Here is a 27,055-nt window from a genome sequence, read left to right as displayed (position 1 = left end):
TCAAACAGTCCCTCCCCACATACTTTTATTGACGATGTTCCCGCTCTGACTGTTCTATAGGGTGTTTCTATAAATCAGCTTCTCAACCAGCATCTTCCTCATTCATATCCTGGACTGAAACCAAGGCCAAGGCCACCCTCAGCTGGACACAGTGCGTTCCACATTTGTACGTTCCAGGATGGTCTCACAGGAGGCCCTCTCCATGGGAAACAGGCACCTCCTGGTTCCCTACTCTGATGCCAGTCCTCAGAGGAAAAGGGCGAATCGGGTGGTCCTTCAGGAGCTCACATTGACTTGGATCTTGTTTTGTGCCTTTGGGATCTAGACTCTGGGAGACCCAAGAACGGGTTCATTGCAAACATTCGTTACAGGTTTGGGCCAGAACCGTTCGCTTAATCACAGTCATTCTCAGAATCCCACAACCAGGCTCAAGAAACTCCCACAGACACTAAAGCAACAGTAAAGGCAACTCATATGTTGTACACTTCATTCGATTTTTATTTACCGTTAAAGAGTAATCATTACAAGGTAGGTGACTTTGAATGGAAAGAGAGAGCTGCGCTCCTGACCCGAGTGCCTACAGATGGCTACGGTGACGGGGCAGCGTAGGAGACTAGAAACGCGGGTGTTCACCGGGTAACCTCTGGGCAATGGGAGGCTAAGGCCCCACGGTCGTTCCCCTCCGGGGCCTGGGGATGGAGAGAGAGGAGCAGGGCGTGGGGGAGGGAGGACAAGGCAAACGGGAGCCGGACAGGCAGCAGCAAAGGGGGCTCACGGGTGTGTATCGCTTATTGTCCGTTTTCTGTATCTTACGCTGTTCGACATCTTACAAACCTCGCTAACCAAGGAGAGACAGCCCCTCCCAGGACGGGCAATTCTCAGGGAGGGAAGGAGCTCTGCCAGGAACAGCCTGTCAGGTGTAAACTGCCCCATCCTCTGCCCATATTCCCCAGCCACCCCAGCTTGCCCTCAATCACCCAGCGCCTGGCACCCGGGAGAGGGAGACCCCCCCACAGGCACTAACCCCCCTCATTTATTCATACTGGCTGATCCGAACTGCTCACCCTGCCCTGCCTTGCATTTCCTATGGAAACCCCAAGAAAGGCGCTGGCTCTTCTGCCTCCCGCTTGCACCTGCTCCCCGAGGAAACCTGGCGCTCCCCCCGGGGCCCTGCCTGGCCTGGTGGGGCCTCCTCTCAGGGAGTGAAATGAATACAAATCTCTTTTCATTGGCATTGACTCTCCTGGTCCTCACTCCGTCACTTACACAAACTCCAGTCCCAAGGGTACGATTGAGACAGGCGAGTCAGGAGTTTCCAGGGAGAAGGCGACGCTGATGTCCCACAACCACCCCCCTGGACTCCGTGTCACGCCACAGGGCCGTCGTCACAGGAGGGGAGCGTCAGTCAGGGCTCGGCTCTGTTCTCTCGGGGCCTCCGCACCTGTGGAGTCAACACAGGTCTCAGCTCAGGGCCTCGGCCACGTGAGCTCCAACTCCAGGCGGGCGGGGCCGCTCAGCCCCTCCTGGCACCCGGGCCAATCTCTGCCCTTCCCTGTGGGGAGACAGCGCTGCTCACCTGGTGTAGTAGAGCCGGGTGAGGCCGTAGGTGAGGAGGAAGCCAGTCCCCATGAGGGCCCCTCTGATCAGGGTGAGGACCAGGGGCCAGGAGCCCTGCTGCTCCCCAGTCACACACCTGCAGGACGGAGGCCTTCCTGGGGGAGAGGAGAGGAGGGCACAGGTGTGGCCCCAGGTCTCCGTCCTGCCCTCAGGCCCAACACGTGGCCTGGATGCCGCCCCCCGCACCTGTCCTGCACTCACTCTGCACAGAGAGGCTGAAGGAAACGTGCTGGGAGCCCAGCGGGTGCCGAGCGCGGCAGCTGAACTCCCCTCCGTCTCCAGCCCCAACGGGGGGCAGCTCCAGGACCCCCGGTGCTGACAGCTGGGTCGTGGTCAGGGCTTTCCCGTCCAGCGACCAGTGCAGCGTGGCAGGGGGGTTGCTGTCAGCCACGCAGACCAGGCGCAGGGACTCGCCCTCCAGGACAGGCAGTGACGTGAGGTTGCTGAGGGTCTTCAGAACTGGGGGGGAGACACACAGCATGTGGGTTAAGGGACAGTGACCCTGGAGGTCAGGCCTGGCTACCATGAAGGAAGGGCTGAGCCGGGGTTGGACGGATGAGAAGGGGGGGGCGGCCCCGGTGGAGATGGGTCAGGAACTGGGGGAGCCCGGCAGCTGAGGGGAATCACACCAACACCTGAAATCGGCAAGAGGCCCGGCTGCGCCATGACAAGGTGAGAGAGAGGGGGACAGAAGGCAGGGCCAGAAGTTCCGGGGCCTTGAGCTCCAGGCTGAGGGCCCTGGGCTGGGCCCTGGGCTCCCTGGGTAAGAGTAGGGGGCTGTGCCCGGGGGACACAGAGTCAGTGCTGAGTCCGGGGAGAGCCTGCTGAGCCAGGTGGGGCCTGGACCCGCCAGACGAGACTGGAGGCAGGGAGGCTGAGCCGGGGCCCGAGCCGTGGGGCCCAGGGTCGAGGACAAGCGTGGAGCTGGTTCTGGGGCCAAAGGCAAGGAGAAGAGGGAAGCGATTTGAGAAGTGAAATTGCCCAGACGCACTGACTCCGGTGCTCGTGGTGAGAGCGAGTCGCCTAGAGCGAGTCAGACCTCGCCGGGGCTACGTGTGGTCCCGGGGCAGCTGCGGGGCAGCAGCAAGAGGCGGCTGCCTGTGCCCATCTGTGGCCGGATAGGAAGCATCAGGATTGGTCAGGATAGAGGCAGGATCACAGGTGGATTCATGGGAAGGGATGAGCACGCGTGGGAAAGTGGGGAGAGATTGAACCGGGTCCAGGGAGCAGCTATGGGGAATGGGAACGTGAAGATTCCTGGAGAAAATGTCCAGATCGCAGCCGAAGGAGGGCGCGTGTCGGAGGAGGTGAGGGCAGAGAGGAAATTTAAAAAAGGGGGCAGGAAAAAGGAAAGGGAGCAGGACCTGGAGTTGCCACCATCCCAGAGACAGAAAGTGGAGGGCATTTGCCAGGGGCTGCAGGCGGAGAGGGGGATGGGCAGATAGTATCGAACGAACGGAAACAGCGTTTCAGAACTTGAAAGACATCTGCTCAAGGGTTGCCCCACCCAGCGCAGGCCCTAACCCCGCTGAACTGTTCCCTAAGAGTGGGCCAAGATAGGTAATGGCGTGTTGTGTGTGCTTTCCCAAATGGAAAAGTGAAAACGTGAGAAAAGAGCAGAAAGCAGCCAAAAGCAGCAGAAAGTCCATAAATGTGAGATGATGGTGAGGTGCTGGGGGCAGAGCCGACCCAGGGGGCACAGAGGTGAGGAAGGAGGAGTCACCTCCAACCTGGACCTTCAGCTGGGAGACACCCCGCTCCCCTCGCATCTCCAAGGAAGAGGGGTGTCTCCTACCTGTGGAGTTGCCCTGGGAAAGGCTGATGGTCAACTGAGGAGCATCTGAAAAAGAAAAACATGCTGAGAGCCAAGGGGACATTTGCCATTTGACCCAGGATTCCCCTAAGGGGAATGGGTGAAGCTTTACTTCACCAGTGGCCTCTTGGAAAGGGACCCCTAGGCCCGGATGCCCCTCCAGTCCCCATTGACCCTACAGACCCAGCCAACACGCCAACACTCACAGGAGACATTGAGCCGGATGGTTCTCTCCTTAGTCACTGAAAATCCTTGGCATTGCACCTGACAGGTGAGGTTGGCGCCATGGTCCCGCGGGCTCGGGGTGAAGGTGAGCACCGAGGAGCGGAGGGACTGGGGGTCCAGGGAGTCAACAGCAGCCCCCGCCCAGGAGAAGGAGAGGCGGCGTGCCCCCCTCGCAGGCCCCTGGCACGCTGCAGCTCAGCCGTGCGGGGCGCCCGGACTCCAGAGGCTCCGGAACGAGGATGTCTGGTTTGTCTGTCAGAGCAGAGTAGGAGGCAGGGAGGGGCTTGGGCCCTGGGTTTTGGGGACCCAGAGTGTGACCCACAGACAGACGCCCGACTCGGGGCCTGAGCTCACGGCCGGCCCTCTGTCTCACCCGAACACCCCCAGTCCAACGACTGGTCGGGGCTGTCCCAGCGTCCTGTTCCCGTTCTAAGCCCAGGCCCCACGTCTCAGTGTCCCCTACTGGGCCCGTGCCATACCTGTCACCCGCAAATTTAGCTTCTTATCTTGGTAAGTATATTTCACATCAGCTCCTCGTTCCACTCGGAAGACGTAGATCCCCGTGTCACTCTTCCTGGCGTCTCGGATCCTCAGGGAACAGTTGTCATTACTCTTGGGGTCTGTGAGGACGAATCGGTTCTGGGTCTCTTTCCTCACTTGCTTATACGAGTTGGTGGCCACAGGTTCCTTGTAGGGTCTGTCATGCCCATTCCGGTACCAGTAGGTGTAGAGTGTGAACGCGGGCCACGAATTCCACGGGTAGGAGAAGGAGCAGGGCACGTGCACGGTCAGACCCTCCAGCACCCTCACGGATTCCTGCACTCGAAGCTCATAGCCGCGCTGCTCCTGCAGGGACCCTGGGGGACACCGAGGCTCAGCTGCAGCCCCGGCCCCTCCCCCACCGGCCCGTCACCCCTCCCGCACCCACTCACCCCCCCACAGCAGGGGCAGCAGCAGCAGGGGCACCATGCCTGCACCTGACAGGGCAGAGCGGGTCCAGGTCCCTGTGTCGGGGAGGGAAATGGCCAGCTGTGGGGAGGGGCTGAGGGCGCCCCAACAGGAAGCTCCGGGTGACAGAGCTGTGGGCAGGCCTGGAAGGGGAACTTGGGCTCCGCGGGCCGAGGGGGTGGGGTGGCCGCTGAGAGTTCATCCTGTCTCAGCCTCAGCCCTCTCCCGGGCCCTCCAAGGGGGTGTCCCCAGGTCCCCAGACGTTGAGAGCCTCGTCCAGATGGGAATGTGCAAGGGATCACCTTTGAGTCAAGAGGGAGGTCACCCGAGGGTCATCGTGGTCAGAGCTGGCCCTGGTCGCTCGGGGGGGGACCCGCCCTCCAGCTGAAGCCCCAAACGTCCCGGAAGACATCGTTTTCATGTCCTTAGGTGACTGAAGTGCTGGTAGGAGTATTCAGAATTTAGACCCAGCTGCAGAGCGGGGAGGAAACCAGGGGAAGCTGAGTGTTGCAGTGCTTTGCTCTCGGGGTTTTGGGAACACAACATGCTCAAGCCATGGTCCTTCAGGGTCTCAGGGTCTGTGGCCCAGCGACGGTGCCCAGGCGCCGCCCACGCGGGGTGTGCGATGGCAGATCCCGCTCCACTGGTTCGTTGGGGACCCCACGTGCTGGCCCTCCGCGCTGCAGCACATTCGCTGCCTTAGAGCCCAGGAAGCTCCATCCTCAGGGCCCCTCAGGAGCTCGGTCCATTTTCAAGGCCCCCCCAGGGCCCCAGGGAGGGGTGGCAATAACCTGCAGTCCTGCTGCTCTTTCAGGAAAGAAAGACACTTAATAAACACCTTCTCAAATATGACGGCGAGATGAAGAAGTCCCACATTCCAGTAACAAGCTGTGTCACTGAAAAAGGGATTCTTAAACTGCACAGGAGAAAAAGAAATGTCACTCAAAGCACAGAGTGAAAATCGAATTCTCTTCCTAGTCTCTGTTTAATACAAATATAATTAATAACAGTTACTAATATAACATTAATATTTATTACTATAAGATGGAATAACTCTCCTGTGAACAGGCAATCTAACAATCTCTGTCAAAAGACATGGGAACGTGTGTCTTGCAGGTGTACCAGACAGGAGCACCACACTGCTAACGAAAATAGTCTGTGATTGTCTCAATTGTCTTATATATTTTTTTTTTTAGCATTTTAGATTTTCTTCCTTGCTGTTATGTGTTTTCTCATATCAGAAATATCCATGGGTGCCACATGTTGCTCTTTTTGAAAGCAGTGATCATAACATTAGTATAACTATCAGGCTCCCCAAAACCTGGGCTACCCCTAAGCCAGGACACATGGGAACCAGAGGGAACCAGCTCCACCCCCCAACCACGCTGGACTCTATATGCATTGCAAACAAGACAGTCTCGTGCAAGCAAAGGGCTAAAGGAAGCAGCATTTCCACGGTTGCATCTCCACAATTCACATCGCTGAGATGTGTAGCGAATCTCAAGCAGAAGTATGAAAATGACAAGAAATAATAAGTGTCAGCAAGAATGTTCAGAAAAGGGAACCCTCTTGCACTGTTGGTGGGAATGCAAGTTGGTCAGCTGCTATGTAAACCAGTATGGCGGTTCCGAAAAACTACAAATAGAACCGCCCTGAGATCCAGCAGTTCCCCTGCTGGGAATTGCTTTGGCCGAAGTGAAAACACTCACTTGAGAACACATAAGCAGCCTTATGTGCACTGCAGAATCATGTACAATTGCCATGACCTGGAAGCAACCTGAGTGTCCATTGATAGATGAAGGGATGGATAACATGTAGTATATACGCAATGGAACATTATCGTGCCACAATGCTAAGTGAATTGAAATGACAGAGAAAGACAAGTAGTGTATGACCACACTTGTATGTGAGACTTTTTAAAAAATCAAACTCATAGAGAGAATAGGTAGGGAATTGCCAGAAAAAGAAAGCGGGTGCAAAATAAAAAGACAACCCACAGAATGAGAGAACATATTCATATGGAAAGATGCTCAACATCACTAATCGTCAGAGAAATGCCAATTAAAACCACAATGAGATATCACCTCACACCTGTCGGAATGGCTGCCATTGATCAGTCCACAAACAGCAAGTGCTGGCGAGGATGTGAAGAAAGGGAAACCCTTTGCACTGTTTGTGGGGATGCAGACTGGTGTCACCACTGTGAAAAGCAGTATAGAGTTATCACAAAAAATTAAAAATGGATCTATCTTTTGGCCCAGCCATCCCACCACTGGGAATATACCCAAAGGAACTCAAAACACTAATTCGAAAGAACATAATCACCCCTGCGTTCTTTGCAGTGTTATTTGCAATCATCAAGATATGGAAGCAGCTCAAGTGTCCATCTGTAGATGAGCAGAAAAACAACTATGGGACATTTACACAATGGAATGCTACTCAGCCACTAAGGAAGAAGAAAAATTTACTTTTTGTGACAATATGGGTGGCCCTGGAGAACATTATGCTCAGTGAAATAAGCCCATCAGAGAAAGACAAGTACCATATTATTCCACTCATAGGTGGACTCTAATGAACTAACTGCACTAACAAGCAAAGCAGAGACAGACTCATAGGTGGAGAGCAGATGGCAGCTGGTGGGGGGTTGGGGCTCGAGGGAAAAGGAAACAGGGCTCCTGGACGCGGACCACAGTGTGGTGGCTGCAGAGGAAAGGGGAGGCATACGGGAAGGAAATGGTATTGAAAAACGGCAATAAAAAATTTAAAAGTAAAAATTTAAAGTATCAAACTCGTAGATAGAGAAGACAGATGGGTGGTTGCCAGAGGAAGAAAATAGGGGTAAGGAAAAATGGGTGAGGTGGTCAAAGGGGCAAAACTCGCCGTCCTAAAATAACTGAATGCTGAGCACATAAGGTCGAGCATGGTGACTGTAGTTAATCATAGTGGGTGTCAGTACTATTAACGATAATAATGTAGTGAATAATGTGTTTGTGTATTTGAAAATTGCTATGAGGGAAAATTGTTAAATGTTGTCCTTACGAGAGAGAATGTGTGTGATGCTATGTGGTGATGGATGTTAACATGACGTACTGTGGTGAGCACCTGGCGACACACACACATATTAAACCATTAAGTTATATGTTGGGTCAAGTCCCTATGCCCTCCCCGCTCTGGGTGCCACACACCCCATCCCCCACACCCCCTTCCACAGCCCACCCCAGTGAGGACCCGTCATACCCGGAGATGTAGGGTGGCCCTGTGCCCGCATCTGGGCCCCTCTCGTGCTTGGGAACCACTGACGGTCTTGGAGGGCTCGGTGGGGGGTGCCCTGGCCCTCTACTTGCACATGTGACTCTGTTCCCTGTGCGCCCTGGAGCCGCCATGTGACCATGGTCTTTCCCAGAACCAGCAGCATGAACAAGAGCTGAGTTTCCCTGGGAGCCCTGCGGGGCGCACGGTGCGAGGAGGCACAGGCCTGTCTGCACTGTGAGATGGACGCCGTGCTGGTGGAGGGTGACGCAGGGTGAAATCTTGCCAGTAAAGTCTGAATGTCATACTCCCTCTCCAGACCCCTGTGCCCAGACGCCACGGTCCCCAGCTGTGGGTGTCAGGTCTGAGTCAGCAGGAGAGAGGAGACAGAGACACTGCTCAGAAACATGACACCTGGAGTTGTCATGGAGTTGTCATGGAGTTGTCATGGAGTTGTCCTTCGTGCCAACTCAACCCTCTGGCTGAGGCTCCGACCCTACCTGTCCCACCCACAGAGGGAGTTCTGTCTTTGTGGCAGTTTCCCCTAAGCAGCCTTCTCCTCCTGAAGGAGCAATGTCCTGCTCTCCCCATCCTGACACCTCTGTTTCTCAGGTGAGAAGTGCCTTGTGTCTCTGAAGCCACGGCTCCTCTTCCCTAGGATTTGGAGGTGTTCAGGGGGATGCTGAGGAGGAGCTTGGGTGCACCTCCGTCCTGTAGGACAGAATGCCATCAGCCTCATTCCCCAGCCCTACCTCCAGGGGGCGCCCCATCCTCCGTGCCAGTCCTGCCAGCTCCCGCACAGCGGTGTGGCGCTGCCTTTGGTCCTGGAGCACAGCCGGGTCAGCTCTGCCAAGGACCCCGGCTCACAGGCAGGAGGGCCCGAGCCTTCTCTTCGATGAGCGGTGCACCTACGTCGGAGGGGTTCGGAAAGGCTGGGTCCCTCTTCGCAAGGAGGAGTCAGGAGAAGGCGTGGCAGTGGGCGGGGTTCATGTCTGTGCTTTTCGTCGCAGCCCTCTGATTTGTCTTCTTGCTATTTAATAATGTTATTCTTCCTTCAAATTAGTCCGCCAAAGATGGCTGTTGGAACGAAAATACTCCCTGGTTTGAAATATTTTTACATGTATTGGTTATGAAAATATATTTATCGTTCACACTATGTAAGCCTTATATATTTATTATAGTTTATATTATATAAATATGTTATAAATATTATAATTAATACATAACTATTATAATATATTGTAATTTACCATATTGTATATTAATATTATAATAGCCTATGTTTATAGGTATTGTAAATATATGATATGATTCCTTCTTAATATAATTTATATTATAGAAATGTATTTTACACTGTGGGGTCATATCTCAAGTCAAGAATGAAACATGAAGGCTCCCCAAGAGCCTCAGAATTTCTCTTTGTTCTCGTTTCTCTCTAAACCCCTTGTGGGTTATCACCATATTGACGCCGGGGGTCCTACGTTTCTGCCTTTGCTTATAGGCATAGCACCTACATATCTATTCTTCCACAAAACAGTTGCTCTAGAACTTCCCATAAATGTAAGGATGTAGTGGTGCGTATTTTGTACAACCTTAATAGGCTTCCTCCAGCTTTCCATTTATTAATGTGGCACAGTATACAATCTTCTCGTCTCTGACTGTGGACATTTTCTGTCCTTGTGTTTTTGATGCGTATCTTATAAAGAGCACATGATTAATCCAAGCCAACCTTCTGTTTCTAACGGAAGGTTTTATCCAATTGTAGTCAACATAAGATGCCTACTTTATATTTCTTTTACATATGTGCTAAATATGCCACATACTTTATCTCTTCAGTCCTGTCTTCTTTGGATTCACTAAGTGTTTAACTGTTTCTAGCCCATTGGACATTATGATTCTATTTGTGTAATGATTACCCTAAAACTGACTGCATACATAATTAACTTACCAAAGTTTTAGGAAATGAAAAATCTCTCTCTTCCTAGATAATATGTGAATCCTAGAAGTTGTATACCCATTTATCCCACCACAACCGCTTTGGGCTTAGCTGTTATTTTTGTCAACTGTTTTAAAACTATATTTTTATTCTACTTGCAATGGCTTTCCCCATTTCTTCCAAAGGATCCGTATTACTTCCTCATTTTTAAATTATGTCTACTGAAGATAGAGTCTAAAGCAATATTTAAAGATAGTATTTGTATTCTTCTGATTTCCATGGTTACTACAGATATTTCAATTTTAAAAAATGCTCCTCTTTTGAATGTAATCTGTTTTTCCCCCCTGTGGTTACTGTTCAAATTTCCTCATCTCTGGTTTTCTTTGACTCACGCTTACCCCATTACAGACTCGGTGTGGGAATGGTCTCCTTCCAAACTCTGCACCTTGGGCAGGGACAGAATCCTGACTTTCATTTCCAGGCCACGAAGGACGCACAGCCAAAGCTCACATGACCGGTACAGGCCAAAGCCATTGGGAACTTTGGTATCTTGCCTTAGAAAGCCTGTCTCATTTTCTGTATTCAAGCAATTCCCCAACTGCTAGCCTAATAACCTCCCATTTCCTCTTCATTCTATACTTTTACAATGAGGAATTTTATTTTTTCTATTTACTTTATTTTCCAAAGAATTTTGTTATTTTCAGCCCAAGTCTTGAGCAGAATGGTGAACCAGTTTTTACCAAACGAGCCACAACTCACCTTCGTAGGGCACTGATTTGGGGTTTGTGTGGTGGATGCAGGTAGCTGAAGCCCTCCGAGTTCCACACTGCAATTGTCCCCTTTATTTCCTCAGGGCCACTTTCTAAAGTTCTGGAAGTCAGTCACCTGCGTGCAGGTGTGTTTTGTGTCACTGGGGCCTCACCTGGGCCGGTACTACCTGAGGATGCCCCGCAGACGTTTCACGCACCGCAGCCAATGCTGTGGCTGGACCCGCCCTGTGGTTCTTATTATAAAACACACTCCAGCAACAACCATTAGGGAACTTGGAAAAAACATGTCTTTTACGGTCATCTCACATTATTATCTGCTGTTGTGCTTTCCACAACTTCAGTTATCCGTGGTCCACCACGGTCCAAAAACACTAAACGGAAGATTCCAGAAGGCAACCCTTCATGCTTTAAATTTTGCCGTTTTCTGAGTGGTGTGATGAACCGGTACTGCCTCTGTCTGTCCTGCAAACATGAACCGACCACACACTGGATACACTGCCCACTTGTAAGCCACGTGGTACCCGCGTAGGATATCAGAGCTCCTGCTCCAGTGTCTGGGGGCTTGTGGTCTGGTCACTGTCCTGGTAGCCCCACGCTATGTCCCAATGCCTGTGGCACTGGCCTCCCTACATCTCACCATGGGGGCGTTGAGACACCTCACAACAGCACAGGAAGAGCGGTGAGAGCAGCACAAGACGATACTGTGAGAGGGCGAGAGGCCACAGTCACAAAGCCTTCGTCACAGCGTGCTGTTATCATTCTTCCCTTTGAATATTAGTCATTGCTGGTAACCCTTCATTGTGCCTAATCGACAACTTAAACTTTTTCATAGGTTTGTGCAGAGGAAATGATGTGTATGTAAGATTTTGAACCATCTGCGGTTTCAGGCATGAACTGCGGGTCTTGGGACATCTCTCCCAAGGTAAGGGACGCTAAAGTACTCACAACGAGCTTATTGATAGGCACTTAACGCTACGGTACAGCTCCTGAATTTAGGCTGGTTTTGTTTTAGAACTTTCTTTAAAAAATTAAATCAGATCAACTATATAGAGGAGGGAGAATGTGAGCTCTTCCTTCAGTCCACCCTTTCAGCCCACGTGGGACCAAGAGCACAGGATGGGGGGCGCCAGATGAACGCGAGGGGTCTGGCCCCCGGGAGGGAGATCTCATGTTGCTAAGACTTTCCTATGAACCTGCAGGAAAGGTTTAAGAAACAAAGGCCGCGAGGAGAGGGTGGGTGAGGAAGTAAATTCCAGGGAAGAGGCCTGGGTGCATCGTCTAAGGCCGGAGTCAGGATGGGGTTTGTGTCGGACAGAAGCAGGGTCAGCACTCTGGTGTGTCTGGTTTTACGGCGGAGAATAAACCCGGCCAGGAATCGGGAGGCCCGTGAGCAGCACTGTGACACCCTAACTGTGACACCCTACGTGGTGCTGGAAGCCAACCAGAAACACTGCGGGTCACAGCAGAGCTCTGAGGTGGTTGGAACCTCTCCTTCAGCTTCTGCTTCCTCTTTGTGAACACAGCGTCCTTTCCCAGGGTGTGCATGTGGCTCACTGTGGCTGCCGCGTCTGTGCTGCAGCTGTGTTCTTATCTCTGAAAAAATCCTTTTTGTTGAAGAAGTGCCTAGTCAGCTCCTGTTGACAGTTGGCTGGCTGTTGGAAAGGTCCCCGCGGGGCCATCAGTGGGATGGGGAAGGGACGGGGGGTCAGAAGGTGCTGGAAGAATGCACGGGTGAAAGTGAGGAGAGAGGTCCCCAGAAATAAGATAAGAGACCACGTCAGGAACTGAACACCAGGCTGACGATTTTGTCTTCCCCTGCAGAGGCTTTGAAGAGTTCTGGGATGACAAGTGACACCAACAAGGTGACACCCTGTTTTCTATGGCTGGTCACCCCCAGCTCCAGGAGAACTTGCGACCTGGACCCTTCTGTTCCAAAAAGAGAGACAAGCAAGCTCTGGACCTCTGTTGGCTGTTAATTTCTTTAATGCTCACAGCCACCGCTCACTAGGATGCATCATCTCTGCTGTAGAGAATGAGAAACAGGAAGAGAAAAAGAAAGTGAATCGCTTGGAGACAATGCCGTAGCAAGTGCTGAGGCCTGCACTTGAGCCCAAGTCTCCCTCCAACCCCACCACTTTCCTTCTTTCTGCTTCGCCTGCGGAAGCTCATGCAGTGGTTGAGCTGATGTTGCGCAAAGTCTCCTCATGCTTCCCCAAGTGGTCCCTGACTCCCTTCCCCCAGAGGAGCTGTGATGCTTTCAGTCAGGACCAAGCTCCGAGCAAGTCCTCATTTGTGTGTCTTCTTGATCACTGAGTACTCGCAGGTGCTGGTGGCCTTCTCATCCGGAGGCTCCCATGGATTCCCTCTGTGAAACCTGAGGTTGGCGTACTGGGCATCCTCCTCCTCTCTCGATGGAGAGGCATCTCTCGTGGGCAACACTTGGTCTGGAGGCCTGTCTCGTTTGGGGTTTCTCTGCGAACCCTGAGGAAAGGGGAGAGAACAGCGACTCAGAGAAAAATGAAACAGACATAACCTCAAGGGGAAGTTGGGCTGGCGGTAGTTTTTCACTCATCCTCTTATTCTACACACACTCCTCATGATCTCAACTATTTGCTCATTCGTTCTAAATTGTGTCCTACTACAATTGATTAGACGATAGGAGGGTTGCTGATCACAGCTCATCCTCACAGAAACCAAGGATCAATGATAGTCTTATTGTGTCCATTTGTAGACAGTGAAACTGAGGTGAGGATAGGTGGAGTAACCTGCCCAGAACGGGTAGAGAGTGGTAGTTTTGGAGAGGCGGCTCTGACAGGCTTTACTGCGCAGAGAGGCGAGGTGGGCTCAGCGGTCAGCGGGCCTGGGGCAGGAGGCCGACCGTGGGCTCTGGGAAACGAAGGGGAACTCAACTCCCAGCGGTCTGCCCAGCTGACCAGAGAAGTGAGTTTGGGGAAATGCTAAGCAGCTCAGTCTGGACTCATTGAATGGACATGCCCAGGCCACCCGCACCAAACACCACCTGAGAAGACACCCGCCTCACTCACCCAGGTGACTGCACCCATGACAGGGTCCTCATCATTTGTGTTCCTTCTTCTCCTGCCTGTTTGCTGCCTGCGGGTTTTCACTCTGAAGGAAGAAGTCAGCAGCCAGAGTGGCTCAGGCACAGGCGGGCAGGCTGCCCCCGCTCGCTCACAAGACAACTGAGCCACCTTCACCCCGGAACCCGACTCGGAGACCTTCTGAGGTACAAGTGAGTTCTCTGTCCCCCAGATGACCAGGCGTTTGGCCAAGACGACGCTTACATCGCAACAGGCCCCTATGCAGAGAGAAACTTAGGCACAGGCGATCGTAACTGTGGTGTTCCTGACAACCCAACAGTAGACACAACCCACTGTCCTTCGGTGAATGCAGAGACAAAGAGAAAGTGCCCAATCCGTTCCACAGAATGGTACTTGGAAATGAAAAGGGCTAAAGTATTGGCACGTGAACCTTGAAAATGTCATGCTATGTGCAAAAAAGAGGCATGAAGGACCATGTATGGTAGGATTCCATTTACATGAAATGTCCAGAAAGGACAAATCTAGAGAAACAGGACATAGAGTAGTGATGACCAGGGCCTGGGGTAAGGATGGTGGCAAAATGACAAGAGATTTTTTTTTTTCCACTTTGTGCTAATGAAAGAGATTTAAAATGGATTGTGGCGGTAGGTGCACGACTCTGGGACTGAACTAAAAGCCATTGAGGTGTACAGTTTAAATATATAAGAAGTTCATCTCAATGAAGCTGCTACCGCATCCCCTCCACAGAATGGACCCCTCTGTTTGGACTCAGCGCTGCCTTTCGGGGATTGCGGGGCCTCTCTGTGTCCTCCCCACGACGCAGCTCCCTGGGCCTCCCCAGGACACGGGCTTACATGCAAAAGGAGATGAGACACAAGCCTAGAGACAGTAGGGCCATGGCACCAGCCCCTCCAAGAGCCGCGGGAACCACTCGGGACACGCACACCGGCCTCTCTGCGGAAGAGAGAGGCGTGAGCACCCCCCCCCCCCCACCGGGCAGCGCTCAGTGACCGGTCTTCCCAGCCCCTTGCAGAACCGGCCACAGGTTCTGTTCAGACAGGAGATGGAGGGTCCACCCCTAGCAAGTCACCCCCTCCCCGGCCACCGCCCCTCCCCCGGCCCCGGCCCGGCTCGGGTCCCTGCCCGTCTCCCTAAGCCCCGGCCCCCAGCAGGCCCCTGACCTGGCAGCAGCAGGGCGCCGCCGCTCTGCGCCCCGTGGACGTTCTCCGCCTCGCAGCTGAGCCGGAGGCCGGCGCCGAGCCCCGCGCGGAGGCTCAGGGAGCCGTTGACCCAGGGCCCCGCGGAGCGGGAGGTGACCGCGTGGGAGGCGTTGCTGTGGTTCCCCGCCAGCAGCCCCTCCCCCAGCCGCCAGCGCAGCGAGGGGGCCGGCTGGCCCCGGGAGGAGCAGCTGCAGCGCAGACCCTGGTCCTCCCAGGAGCAGAAGGGTCCCAGCAGCCGTGGGGGGTCTGTGGGGAGCGAGGAGGAGGGTCGGTGGCGTCTCTTCCCGCCCAGAGCCCAGGCGCCCTGCTCCCAAAGGCCCCCACACTCACAGACCACGAAGAGGCGGAGGCGGAGAGTTCGGGAGCCCAGCCGGTTCTGAGCTCGGCAGGTGAACTGTCCTTCACCCCCAGTCCCCATGCGAGGCAGCTCCAAGACCCGGGTGCTGGAGATGGGGCCCGAGTTCAGGCTGGGGGACCCCCGGAACCAGCTCAGCTGTGCAGGGGGGTTGCTGTCAGCCACGCAGAGCAGCCGCGGAGCCTCGTCCTCCAGGATGAGAAGGGATGTGGTCTGCAGAATGTTGAGGGCTTTGGGGAGAGAGAAGTGTAAAACCATAGAGGGAGAGAACACAGGCACCCACGCACACCGGGGGCGGGAGGGAAGGAGGGTGGCGGTTCTCATCCTTCCGTCTCCCGTATCTGACCCCAGTCTCAGGTTCCAGCCCGAGAGGGAGGTTCTTCCCTACCTGTGACATTTCTGTAGGACCCAACTACGGTGAGGTTCCGTGGGGCATCTGGGACAGAAAGATATGGCTCCACTTCAGAGGGGAGCAGCTGATGGAAGTCACCTGAACCCAAGGAGGGCAGTGGCACGGGGTGGTGGGGTCGCTTTGTTCTGGCCCCATCCCCTTCCACACTCAGATGCATAAATGAGCGTCCTCAGGTTAGCTCAGCCTCCGCTATGCACAAACGATCGGGCTGGCCAGTCCCACTGCCCCCAGGAAGCCAGCCATCATTCCAACACTCACAGGAGACATTGAGGCGAATGGTATTCTGTGTGGTCACCTGAGGTCCTTCAAGTGTCACCAGACAAGTGATTTTGGTGCCATGGTCCCCGGGCTTCGGGGTGAAGGTGAGCTTGGAGGAGCGAAGGGTCTTGGGACTCAGAGAGTCAAGAGCATCCCCCACCCATGAGAAACTGAGACGTCTTCTCCCCTCACAGGACCACAGCAGGGTGCATTCCAGCCATGCGGGGTGGCCGGACTCCAGAGTCCCCAGGATACGGATGTCAGGTTTCTGTGTCAGGTCTGAGGAGGAGAGAGGGAGGTGCCTGGGACCTGGGGCTACAACCGGGAGCCATAATGTGACCCTGCCCGGGGCCCATGGCTCAGAGCCTGAGCTCACCCCAGGTCCTGGGTCTCTTCTAACACCCTGGGCCCAAGGCTTGGATGAAGTAGTGTCCCAGGGTCCTGTGGCTGTTCTAAGACGGGTCCCACTTCTCCACATCCTCTCCTGGGCCCTAGTCATACCTGTCACCAGCAAAGTCATCTCCTCATCTTGGTAAGTATGTTGGGTAGTACTTCGTCTCTCCACTCGGAAAAAGTAGATCCCTGCATCTCTCTTCCTGGCATCTCTGATGCTCAGGGAGCAGTTGTTGGTCCTAGGATTCGTGAGGAAGAATCGGCCCAGGGTCTCTGTCTTCACTTGCAGAGTTGGGACGTTCGTGGCCACAAGTTCAACCTTATGTTGGTGGTACCCTTTCTGGTAGACGTAGATGTTGATATTGCTAGAATACAAAGAACTCCAAGCAGAGGGGAAGGAGCAGGGCACGAGTGTGCATCCACCCTCCTGCACGCTTACAGATTTCTGCAGTTGGATACCGGAGCCTGGCTGCTCCTGCAGGGACCCTGGGGGAACAGAGACACTCAGCATCTTCCCCACCCCCTCCCCCACCTGCCCATCCCCCTTCCCAGGCCCTCTCACCCCCCCACAGCAGGGGCAGCAGCAGTAGGGGCAGCATGTCTGCTTCTCACAGGGCAGAGAAGGTCCGCATTCCCGTGTCAGGAGGGCAAATGCCCAGCTGCGGGGCGGGGCCAATGATTCCCCAACAGGAAGCTGTGGGTGACAGAGAAGTGGCCAGTCCTGGAAGGGAACTTGGGCTCCTCAGGCCTCGGGGATGCGGAGAGGGCTGAGAAATCATCCTGCCTCACATCCCCCAACCCGACCCTGCAGGTGGATACACCGAGGCCCCCTAGTTGAGGGGTTGGTCCTGATGGGAATCTGAATGTGATCACCTTATAACTGACGTCGAAGTCCAGAGGGAGGGCACTCACGTGTCCTTGCAGTCAGAGCTGGTCCTGGTGACTCAGGGCACCCACCCTCCAGCTGAAACCACTGAACATTCTGGGAAAGGACAATTTTAAATTTTCTTTAGACCATCAGGTGCTGGTAAGAGAGGAAGGAATTTAGACCCAATTCCAGTGGAGGGTGGAAACCAGGGGGAAGCTGGGTGTTAAAGCCCTTTGCTCTGAGGGACTTGGGGAACATGGGATGCACAAATGATGGTCTCCCAGGGTCAGAGAGTCTGTGGGGCAGCGATGGCGCACAGGGGCCCTCAAGGCGGGACGTGTGCAGGACCTCACCCCATTCCAGGGGACCTCAAACCCTGGCCCTCAGCGCAGCAGCAAGTTTTCAGCCTTAATCCTCAGGAAGTTCCATCCTTGGGGCCCCTGACTTGCTTGGTCCCTTTTCAAAGCCCCGGCAAGGGCTCAAGCGATGTGTGGAAATAGCTTGCAATCCCGCTGCTCTTTATGAGAGAAAGAAACTTGACGAACATTTTCTCAAACATGATAATGATATGAAACCGATCTGGCATTCCCTGTAACAAGGTGTCCGGTAGTTTCTCCAACTACTCTATTTGGCCATGTGTAATGCACACTCTTTGCCCAAATTTTTGAGGGGAAAAATAAGGATATGCATTATACAGTGGTGGTACTACTTCTGTGTCTATGTAAATGTTTTTAATTCTTTCATTTACGCGTATGTGTTAAAAGTGTAACTCTAGAAAGCAGTAATGATATCTGCACGCAAAATAATACCCTGAAAAACGGTGACCGGTTCTGTTTCTAAATATAAATAAATAAAAAATGGGCCCCGGCTAGTGCGGCTCAGTGGACTGAGCTCTGGCCTGTGAGCCAAGGGGTCACAGGTTTGATTCCTGATCAGGGCACGTGCCCAGGTCGGGGGCCAGCTCCCTGGATGGGCGCTCGGCAGGCAACCACACACTGATGCTTCTCTCCTCTCTCTTTCTCTCTTCCCCTCTTTCTGAAACTAAATTTAAAAATATTTCTTAAAATTGAATTAAAAAATTACAACCAATATTTTCTTCCTGAAAAGTGGGCCTAAAATGTGGGCGCATATTATACAGGGCAGGGTTTTATACATGGCAAAGTACGGTACACAGGGAAGCACAACGTCTGTCTCCTGCGCCAGAGGAAACGCTAATTCACTTTCTGTTGGCTATATTATATAAACATATTATTATAATAATGATTACTAATATATTACTAATATTTATTACTACAAGACAGAAGTATTCTCCTACGAAGAACCAGTCAAACAGTATCGGCCATAAATGCTGTTAGGAATGAGTGTCATACCTGTGTGCCAGACAGGAAGGCCGCACTGCTAATGAAACTAGTCCATGATTTTCTGAATTGTCTTATATTTTGGTTTTCCGCTCTTTAGCTCTTCTTACTTGATGTGATGTGCTTTCTCACTTCAGAAAATTTCATGGGTGGCACATGGTGCTTTTTCTTTGAAGCAGTGATCTCGACATTAGTATAAACGTCAGGCTTCTCAAAACCTGGGGCTGCCTCCCCCATGGGGAACAGAAGAACCAGGGGGAACCAGCTCGACACACACCCACCCCAGACTCCTCACATATTGCAAACAAGACTGTCTCGTGCAAGCGAAGGGCTAAACAAAGCAGCATTTCCACGGCTGTGTCCCCATAGTTCACATCGCTGAGATGTCTAGCAAATCTCAGAATTATAAAATTGACAAGAAATAAGTATTGGCAAGAATGTTCATAAAGGGGAACCCTCTTGCACTGTTAGCGGGAATGCAAGTTAGACAGATGCTATGTAAATCAGTATGGCGGTTCCTCAAAAACTAAAAATAGACCTGCCCTAAGATCCAGATACTCCACTTGTGGGAATTTATTTGGAGGAAATGAAAACACTGGCTTGAAAACTCATAAGCAGCCCTGTGTTCACTGCAGAATCATTTACAAAGTCAAGCTGTGGAAGCAACCGAAGTGTCCATTGACAAAGGAAGGGATGAATAGGATGTGGTACAGATACAATGGAACATCATTGTGCCACAATGCTAAGTGAATCAAAATGACAGAGAAAGACAAATACTGTATGACTGCACTTGTATGTGGGAACTTTAAAAAAATATCAGACTCATAGAGAGACTAGGTTGGTGACTGCCGGAGAAAGAAAATCAGTGCAAAATAAAAACAAAACCCACAGAATGGGAAAACATATTCACTGATACACCTGATGAGGGTTTAATATCCAAAATTTACAAAGAACTTACAAAACTCAACACCAAAAAAAAAAAAAACAAAAAAAACAACTCAATTAAAAAATAGGGCAAGGGCTTGAGTAGACACTTCTCCAAAGAGGACATAAAGATGGCCGATAGACATATGAAAAGATGCTCAACGTCACTAATCATCAGAGAAATGCCAGTTAAAACTGCAATGAGATATCACCTCACACCTGTCAGAATGGCTGCCATCGATCAATCAACAAACAGCGAGTGCTGGCGAGAATGTGGAGAAAGGGGAACCATTTGCACTCTCTGTGAGGATGCAGATTGATTTTGCCACTGTGAAAAGTAGTAAGGAGATACCACAAAAAATTTTAAATGGACCTACTTTTTGACCCATCCATCCCACTTCTGGGAATATATCCAAAGGGACCCAAAACACTAATTTGAAAGAACATAATCACCCCTGTGTTCTTTGCAGTGTTATTTGCAATCATCAAGATATGGAAGCAGCTCAAGCGTCCATCTGTAGATGAGCAGAAAAACAACTATGGGACATTTACACAATGGGATGCTACTCAGCCATAAAAAATAAGAAAAAAAGTTTGCCTTTTGGGACAATATGAATGGGCAGATGGACCTAGAGAACCTTATGCTAAGTGAAATAACCCAGTCAGAGAAAACAAATACGACATTACTTCACTCATACGTGGAATTTAATGAACAAACTGAACTCATAAGCAACATAGAGACGGACTTGATAGATGGAGAGAAGGATGAGAGCTAAGTAGGGAGAAGTTAGGGGGCGGAGGAACTGAGCAAAAAGGAAAAAGGGCTCATGGACATGGACAAGGGTGTGGTGATTGGGGAGCCAGGAAGGCATAAGGGGACTAAATGGTAAAGGAAAACTATAATAAAAATTAAAACATAAAAACAAAATAATCAAACTCAAAGGTAGAATAGAGGAGATGGTTGACAAGGGGGAACATGGGGGTAAGGAAAAATGGGTGAGGTGGTCAAAGGGGCAAAACTCGCCGTCCTAAAATAACTGAATGCTGAGCACATAAGGTCGAGCCTGGTGACTGTAGTTAATCATAGTGGGCATTAGACTATTAATTATAATAACGTAGTTAATAATAATGTGTTATATACTGGAATATTACTATGAGAAAAAATTGTTAAATGTTGTCCTTACGAGAGAGAATGTGTGTGATGCTATGTGGTGATGGATGTTAACATGACGTACTGTGGTGAGCACCTGGCGACACACACACATATTAAATCATTAAGTTATATGTTGGGTCAAGTCCCTATGCCCTCCCCGCTCTGGGTGCCACACACCCCATCCCCCGCATCCCCTTCCACAGCCCACCCCAGTGAGGACCCGTCATACCCGGAGATGTAGGGTGGCCCTGTGCCCCGCATCTGGGCCCCTCTCGTGCTTGGGAACCACTGACGGTCTTGGAGGGCTCGGTGGGGGGTGCCCTGGCCCTCTACTTGCACATGTGACTCTGTTCCCTGTGCGCCCTGGAGCCGCCATGTGACCATGGTCTTTCCCAGAACCAGCAGCATGAACAAGAGCTGAGTTTCCCTGGGAGCCCTGCGGGGTGCACGGTGCAAGGAGGCACAGGCCTGTCTGCACCGTGAGATGGACGCCGTGCTGGTGGAGGGTGACGCAGGGTGAAATCTTGCCAGTAAAGTCTGAATGTCATACTCCCTCTCCAGACCCCCTGTGCCCAGACGCCACGGTCCCCAGCTGTGGGTGTCAGGTCTGAGTCAGCAGGAGAGAGGAGACAGAGACACTGCTCAGAAACATGACACCTGGAGGGTCCTTCGTGCCAACTCAACCCTCTGGCTGAGGCTCCGACCCTACCTGTCCCACCCACAGAGGGAGTTCTGTCTTTGTGGCAGTTTCCCCTAAGCAGCCTTCTCCTCCTGAAGGAGCAATGTCCTGCCCACCCTGACACCTCTGTTTCTCAGGGAACAGTTTTATGTGGAGGTTCCCAAAGTTGTGGAGTCAGCCTAAGGTCGTTGGTCATGTCCTGCAGCTCTTGACCTGTCTGTTTGGTCACAGGAGGATCGTGGTATATGTTACCTCTTCCTTAACCCAGAAGATGTAGCCTATCTACAGTGAACCCGTAGGTTTCAGGATGAGAGGTCAGAAAATGAGGATCCATGGGCACTCTGTCCTCACCGTCTCCCCAGGCCTCACCCCTGCATCTTCTGCCCTGAGTGCTTCTCTAAATTGTTCCCGAATAAAGAGGAACGACCGTGTCCCACATCCCTTTTACCCCACGTACACACAGCAGGGGCAGTGACACCAGCCTGGCCTTGGAGGGTCCCATCCAGGACCCGTGATATCACTGGGTCACTCCCTGCTCTCTGGGAAGCAGTGCCTACTTCTATCTATGGCTCTTTTGGGAGGGTCACCTCCCAACCTGCCCTCTCTAGGAGGCTTTCCTTCTCACAGGGAAAACCGGGAAGCGTGGGCGGAGCTCTCCCCACCCTAGGTCTGCGGACACCTCTCAGGATGGCTCCTCTCCATCCCACTCCCTACTCATGTCACCTGTCCCAGGTGTTCATCCCCGCACCCCTCAGAGAATGGACAGAGTTCCCCCCCCCCCCCCCCCCCCCCGCTCTCTCAGAATTCTCAAAACATTTCTGGGAGCAGGAGGGTGGGAGCCAGGACCTACCAGAAGCCAAATTCTCTCTCTCTCTCTCTGTCCTGGTCCTCAGCCCAGGTCTGGTCACACAAGAAGCCTCGAGAAGGGGTGGCTGAAGGGGTGGCCTTATGGTCAGAGGCTTGAACGGAGAAGGGTGGCCCTGATGCTAGGCTCAGGGGTGAGTGTGCTGCTGGTGGGTCTGTGCTGACAGGGTGACATTAGAAAGCCACTGGTCTGCTGTGGGGCTGTGAGCTCATCCTCAGCGTTCCCGGGAACTCTGCACGCATACCTTCTAACTTCTCTACAGTTTCTTCAGACAAAAAAACGCCTCCCCTCTTTATGGACCTATTGTATCTCCCTCTCCTTACCCCACCTCCACTTTCGCCTGCCCTTGTTTGGCTTGCTCTGCCCTTCATGACAATTCTCTTCATGCCGTGGTCCCGTGAGGCCACAGAATCCTTTCCCCAATCTGACTATTTATCCTTCACGTAGAATGAATTGAAACTTAGAATTTCTTTGAGTGATGTATCAGCTCCAAATACAACATCTCAACCAGATTTCTTCATTGGATTTAAATGGCTTTTCATTTCTTTATTTGAGCCAAATCAGGACTTGGCATACTGCCAGGCACAGGAAAGAATCACAGATCCTGTTTCCTGTTGTCCAGAGCTCCATGGCAGTACAAGGAAAGTATTAAAAGAAAAGGAAAATATCTACCCAGTGTTGTGAGGAAAGCAAGAGAAGGAAGGGCAAGGGTCTGACGTCGGTTTTCTGGATGGGGCGATGGTAGGGTCAGCCCTGAAGGACAAGGAACCCAGTGGCCTCTGAGAAGTGCCTTGTGTCTCTGAAGCCACGGCTCCTCTTCCCTAGGATTTGGAGGTGTTCAGGGGGATGCTGAGGAGGAGCTTGGGTGCACTCCGTCCTGTAGGACAGAATGCCATCAGCCTCATTCCCCAGCCCTACCTCCAGGGGGCGCCCCATCCTCCGTGCCAGTCCTGCCAGCTCCCGCACAGCGGTGTGGCGCTGCCTTTGGTCCTGGAGCACAGCCGGGTCAGCTCTGCCAAGGACCCCGGCTCACAGGCAGGAGGGCCCGAGCCTTCTCTTCGATGAGCGGTGCACCTACGTCGGAGGGGCTCGGAAAGGCTGGGTCCCTCTTCGCAAGGAGGAGTCAGGAGAAGGCGTGGCAGTGGGCGGGGTTCATGTCTGTGCTTTTCGTCGCAGCCCTCTGATTTGTCTTCTTGCTATTTAATAATGTAATTCTTCCTTCAAATTTTTCCACAAAAGATGACCATTGAAACCTAAGACATGTGCTGGTTTGAAATATTTTCACATGCATTGGCTATTAAAAATATATTTCTAGTTCATACTATGTAACTACATATTTTAGTTTATATTATATAAATATGTCTTATAAATATTACAATTAATATATAACGAATTATTACAATTAATAATATACTGTGATTTATTATATTGTATTATAATATTCTCTTCTAAATAATGTAAAAATATAATGTGATACCTTATTACTATCGCTTATATTCTATAAACATATAAGTTACACTATGGGATCATGTCTCAAGAAACAGAACATGAAGGCTCCCCAGGAGCCTCAGAATTTCTCTTTGTTCCCCTTTCTCTCCAAGCCCCTCGTCAGTTACCCCCATAGAGACGCTTGGGGCCCTCCGCTTTTCTGCCTTTGCCTATTGTCGTAGCACCTGCATACTTACTCTTCAACAAGAAGGTTGCTTTAGAACTCTACATAAGCGGAGTGATGTAGTGACACCTGTTTCGTGTGCCCTTACTAGGACTCCTCCAGCTTTCTTTCTGTTAGTGTTGGCACAGTAAATAATCTTGTCTTCCTTGACTTCGGCTGTACCTGGCAGAGAGGTGAGGTGGGCTCCGCGGTCAGCAGGGCTGGGGCAGGAGGCCGACCCCGGGCTCTGCGAGAGGAGGGGACGCCCCCTCCTCTCCTCCTACACTGCGTGAGAAGACACCGCCATCACTCACCCAGGTGACTGAACCCATGACAGGGTCTTCATCGTTCATGACCTTTCGCCTCCTCGCTGCTTCCTTCCTGCGGGCTTTCACTCTACGGGGAGAAGTCAGGGGCCCCAACGGCTCAGGCACAGGCGGGCAGGCTGCCCCTGCTCCCTGATAAGACAACGGAGGCATCCAGGCCCCGGGACCAGACTCGGAGACCCTCCTGATACGTGAGTGCTCCATCCCCTGGTTTACCCGGTGTTTGGTCAAGGCTACACTGACATCATCATGGACCCCTAACCAGAGAGAAACTCACGCGTGAGCGATCACAAGTGTTACTCCTGATAGCCAAAAAAGTGGAAACAACCCAACAGACTGTCAATGAGGAGACAAATAGAAAGTGCCCCAGCCGTACCATGGAATATTACTTAGACATTAAAAGAAATAAAGCACTGACATACGAACCTTGAAAATGTCATGCTTTATGAAAAAAATCAGTCTCAAAGGATCATGTATTGTATGATTCCATTTATATGAAATGTTGGGAATGGGCAAATCTAGAAAAACGGGACATGGATTAGCGGTGGCCCAGGGCTGGGCAGGGGATGGTAGCAAAGTGACAAATAAGGGACATTAGGTTTGGTTTTGTTGTTTTCATTTTGTGCTAATGAAAAGGTTTTAAAATTGATTGTGGTGATGGGCGCACAACGTTGTGACTGAACTAAAAGGGAAACTCCAAGGCAGGAACCTCCCTCGCTTCCCTGGGGATGTGAGGGGACCGGGGCTTCCGCCGACTCAGAGGTGACACCCTCCTTTCTCACCCCTGTGCCCTCTGGGCCGGGTCTGCCCCCAGCACCCTCACAAGTGTCTCCCATTTATGGGGTTTCTGTTGCTTTTGGTTGCCCCTGTTCTTTTCTCAAGTTTTAAGTTTCATTTCCATTGGGGGAAAGCATACATAACATGCCACTAACTATCTACACCATTTTTAGGGAACAGTTCAGCAGGCTCAGGGCATGTGCAGGGTTGTGCAACCCATGGGCAGAATTTCTTTCATGTCGCGGAACTGAAAGTTCATGCCCATGAGACAGTATCTTCCCATCCACCTGGCAAATGCCCTCCACTTTCTGTCTCTGGGATGGTGGCAACTCCAGGTCCTGCTCCTTTTCTTTTTTCCTGTCCCCTTTTATGGATTTCCTGTCTGCCCTCACCTCCTCCGACACGCGCCCTCCTTCGGCTGCGATCTGGACATTTTCTCCAGGAATCTTCACGTTCCCGTTCCCCATAGCTGCTCCCTGGACCCGGTTCAATCTCTCCCCACTTTCCCACGCGTGCTCATCCCTTCCCATGAATCCACCTGTGATCCTGCCTCTATCCTGACCAATCCTGATGCTTCCTATCCGGCCACAGATGGGCACAGGCAGCCGCCTCTTGCTGCTGCCCCGCAGCTGCCCCGGGACCACACGTAGCCCCGGCGAGGTCTGACTCGCTCTAGGCGACTCGCTCTCACCACGAGCACCGGAGTCAGTGCGTCTGGGCAATTTCACTTCTCAAATCGCTTCCCTCTTCTCCTTGCCTTTGGCCCCAGAACCAGCTCCACGCTTGTCCTCGACCCTGGGCCCCACGGCTCGGGCCCCGGCTCAGCCTCCCTGCCTCCAGTCTCGTCTGGCGGGTCCAGGCCCCACCTGGCCCAGCAGGCTCTCCCCGGGCTCAGCACTGACTCTGTGTCCCCCGGGCACAGCCCCCTACTCTTACCCAGGGAGCCCAGGGCCCAGCCCAGGGCCCTCAGCCTGGTGCTCAAGGCCCCGGAACTTCTGGCCCTGCCTTCTGTCCCCCTCTCTCTCACCTTGTCGTGGCGCAGCCGGGCCTCCTGCCGATTTCAGGTGTTGGTGCGATTCCCCTCACCTGCCGGGCTCCCCCAGTTCCTGACCCATCTCCACCGGGGCCGCCCCCACCCTTCTCATCCGTCCAACCCCGGCTCAGCCCTTCCTTCATGGTAGCCAGGCCTGACTTCCAGGGTCACTACCCCTTAACCCACATGCTGTGTGTCTCCCCCCCAGTTCTGAAGACCCTCGGCAACCGCACGTCCCTGCCTGTCCTGGAGGGCGAGTCCCTGCGCCTGGTCTGCGTGGCTGACAGCAACCCCCCTGCCACGCTGCGCTGGTCCCTGGACGGGAAAGCCCTGAGCAGGACCCAGCTGTCAGCACCGGGGGTCCTGGAGCTGCCCCCCGTTGGGGCTGGAGACGGAGGGGAGTTCAGCTGCCGGGCTCGGCACCCGCTGGGCTCCCAGCACGTTTTCTGTGCAGTGAGTGCAGGACAGGTGCGGGGGGCGGGCATCCAGGCCAGGTGACGAGTTCAGAACTTAAACACCATGCCCTCTTCCCCAGGAAGCCCCCTGGGGAGCAGCAGGGGTCCTGGCTCCTGGTGCTGATGCTTTACTGGGAGAGTTTGCCAGAGGAAGACCACGGACTCCACGGGTAGAAGGAGCAGGGCACGTGTACACATAGACCCTTCTGCACCATTACTGATCCCTGCACTCGGAGCTCATAGCGTTGCTGCTCTTGCAGGGATCCTGAGGGGACAGATTCAGCTGCAGCCCCATCCTCTCCCCGACCTGCTCGTCCCCTCTTTCTGAGCCTACTCACCACCGCACAGCAGATGCAGCAGCAGCAGAAGGGGCACCATGTCTGCACCTGACAGGGCAGAGCAGGTCCAGGTTCATGTGTCAAGGAGGAGAATTCTGAGCTGATGGGTGGGGCCGGGGCTGCCCCAGCAGGAAGCCGTGGGCAAGAGCAGTGGCCAGGCCTACAAAGGAAACTTGGGCTCCACAGGCCTCGAGATAGGGCAAGAGGCACTGAGAAATAGTGGGACCTCCTGCTCAACATTTGCACAGACATTCTTGTGGTGAATCATAAGGTCCCACAGTTGCAGCCCTTGTTGCCTGGCATCACGTCTACACAGGGAAAGAACAGCACCTGGCCAGCTCCCTGGGGATCAAAGCCTCTGGGGCCTCAGGAA

General features: G+C 52.7%; 1 protein-coding gene across 1 annotated transcript; it reads right to left on the bottom strand.

Annotated features, from left to right (window-relative positions):
• Positions 1 to 498: 498 nt before the first annotated feature.
• LOC129081623 (sialic acid-binding Ig-like lectin 5) lies at positions 499 to 26,722 on the bottom strand. Its single transcript, XM_054587286.1, is given in 18 exon segments — positions 499 to 1,441; positions 1,577 to 1,712; positions 1,819 to 2,076; positions 3,413 to 3,457; positions 3,637 to 3,811; positions 3,813 to 3,946; positions 4,135 to 4,512; positions 4,588 to 4,684; positions 12,869 to 13,039; positions 13,603 to 13,684; positions 14,472 to 14,571; positions 14,799 to 15,083; positions 15,168 to 15,422; positions 15,581 to 15,628; positions 15,863 to 16,177; positions 16,364 to 16,612; positions 26,481 to 26,609; positions 26,683 to 26,722. Coding segments are annotated over 18 exon segments (2,937 nt in total). The 3' UTR covers positions 499 to 1,401.
• Positions 26,723 to 27,055: the final 333 nt, after the last annotated feature.

Source organism: Pteronotus mesoamericanus, unplaced genomic scaffold, assembly GCF_021234165.1.
Source record: "Pteronotus mesoamericanus isolate MK-2021 breed Mesoamerican mustached bat unplaced genomic scaffold, CSHL_Meso_final scaffold_1135, whole genome shotgun sequence".
Taxonomy (NCBI): Eukaryota; Metazoa; Chordata; class Mammalia; order Chiroptera; family Mormoopidae; genus Pteronotus; species Pteronotus mesoamericanus.
This window is presented reverse-complemented; position numbering and strand designations above follow the sequence as displayed.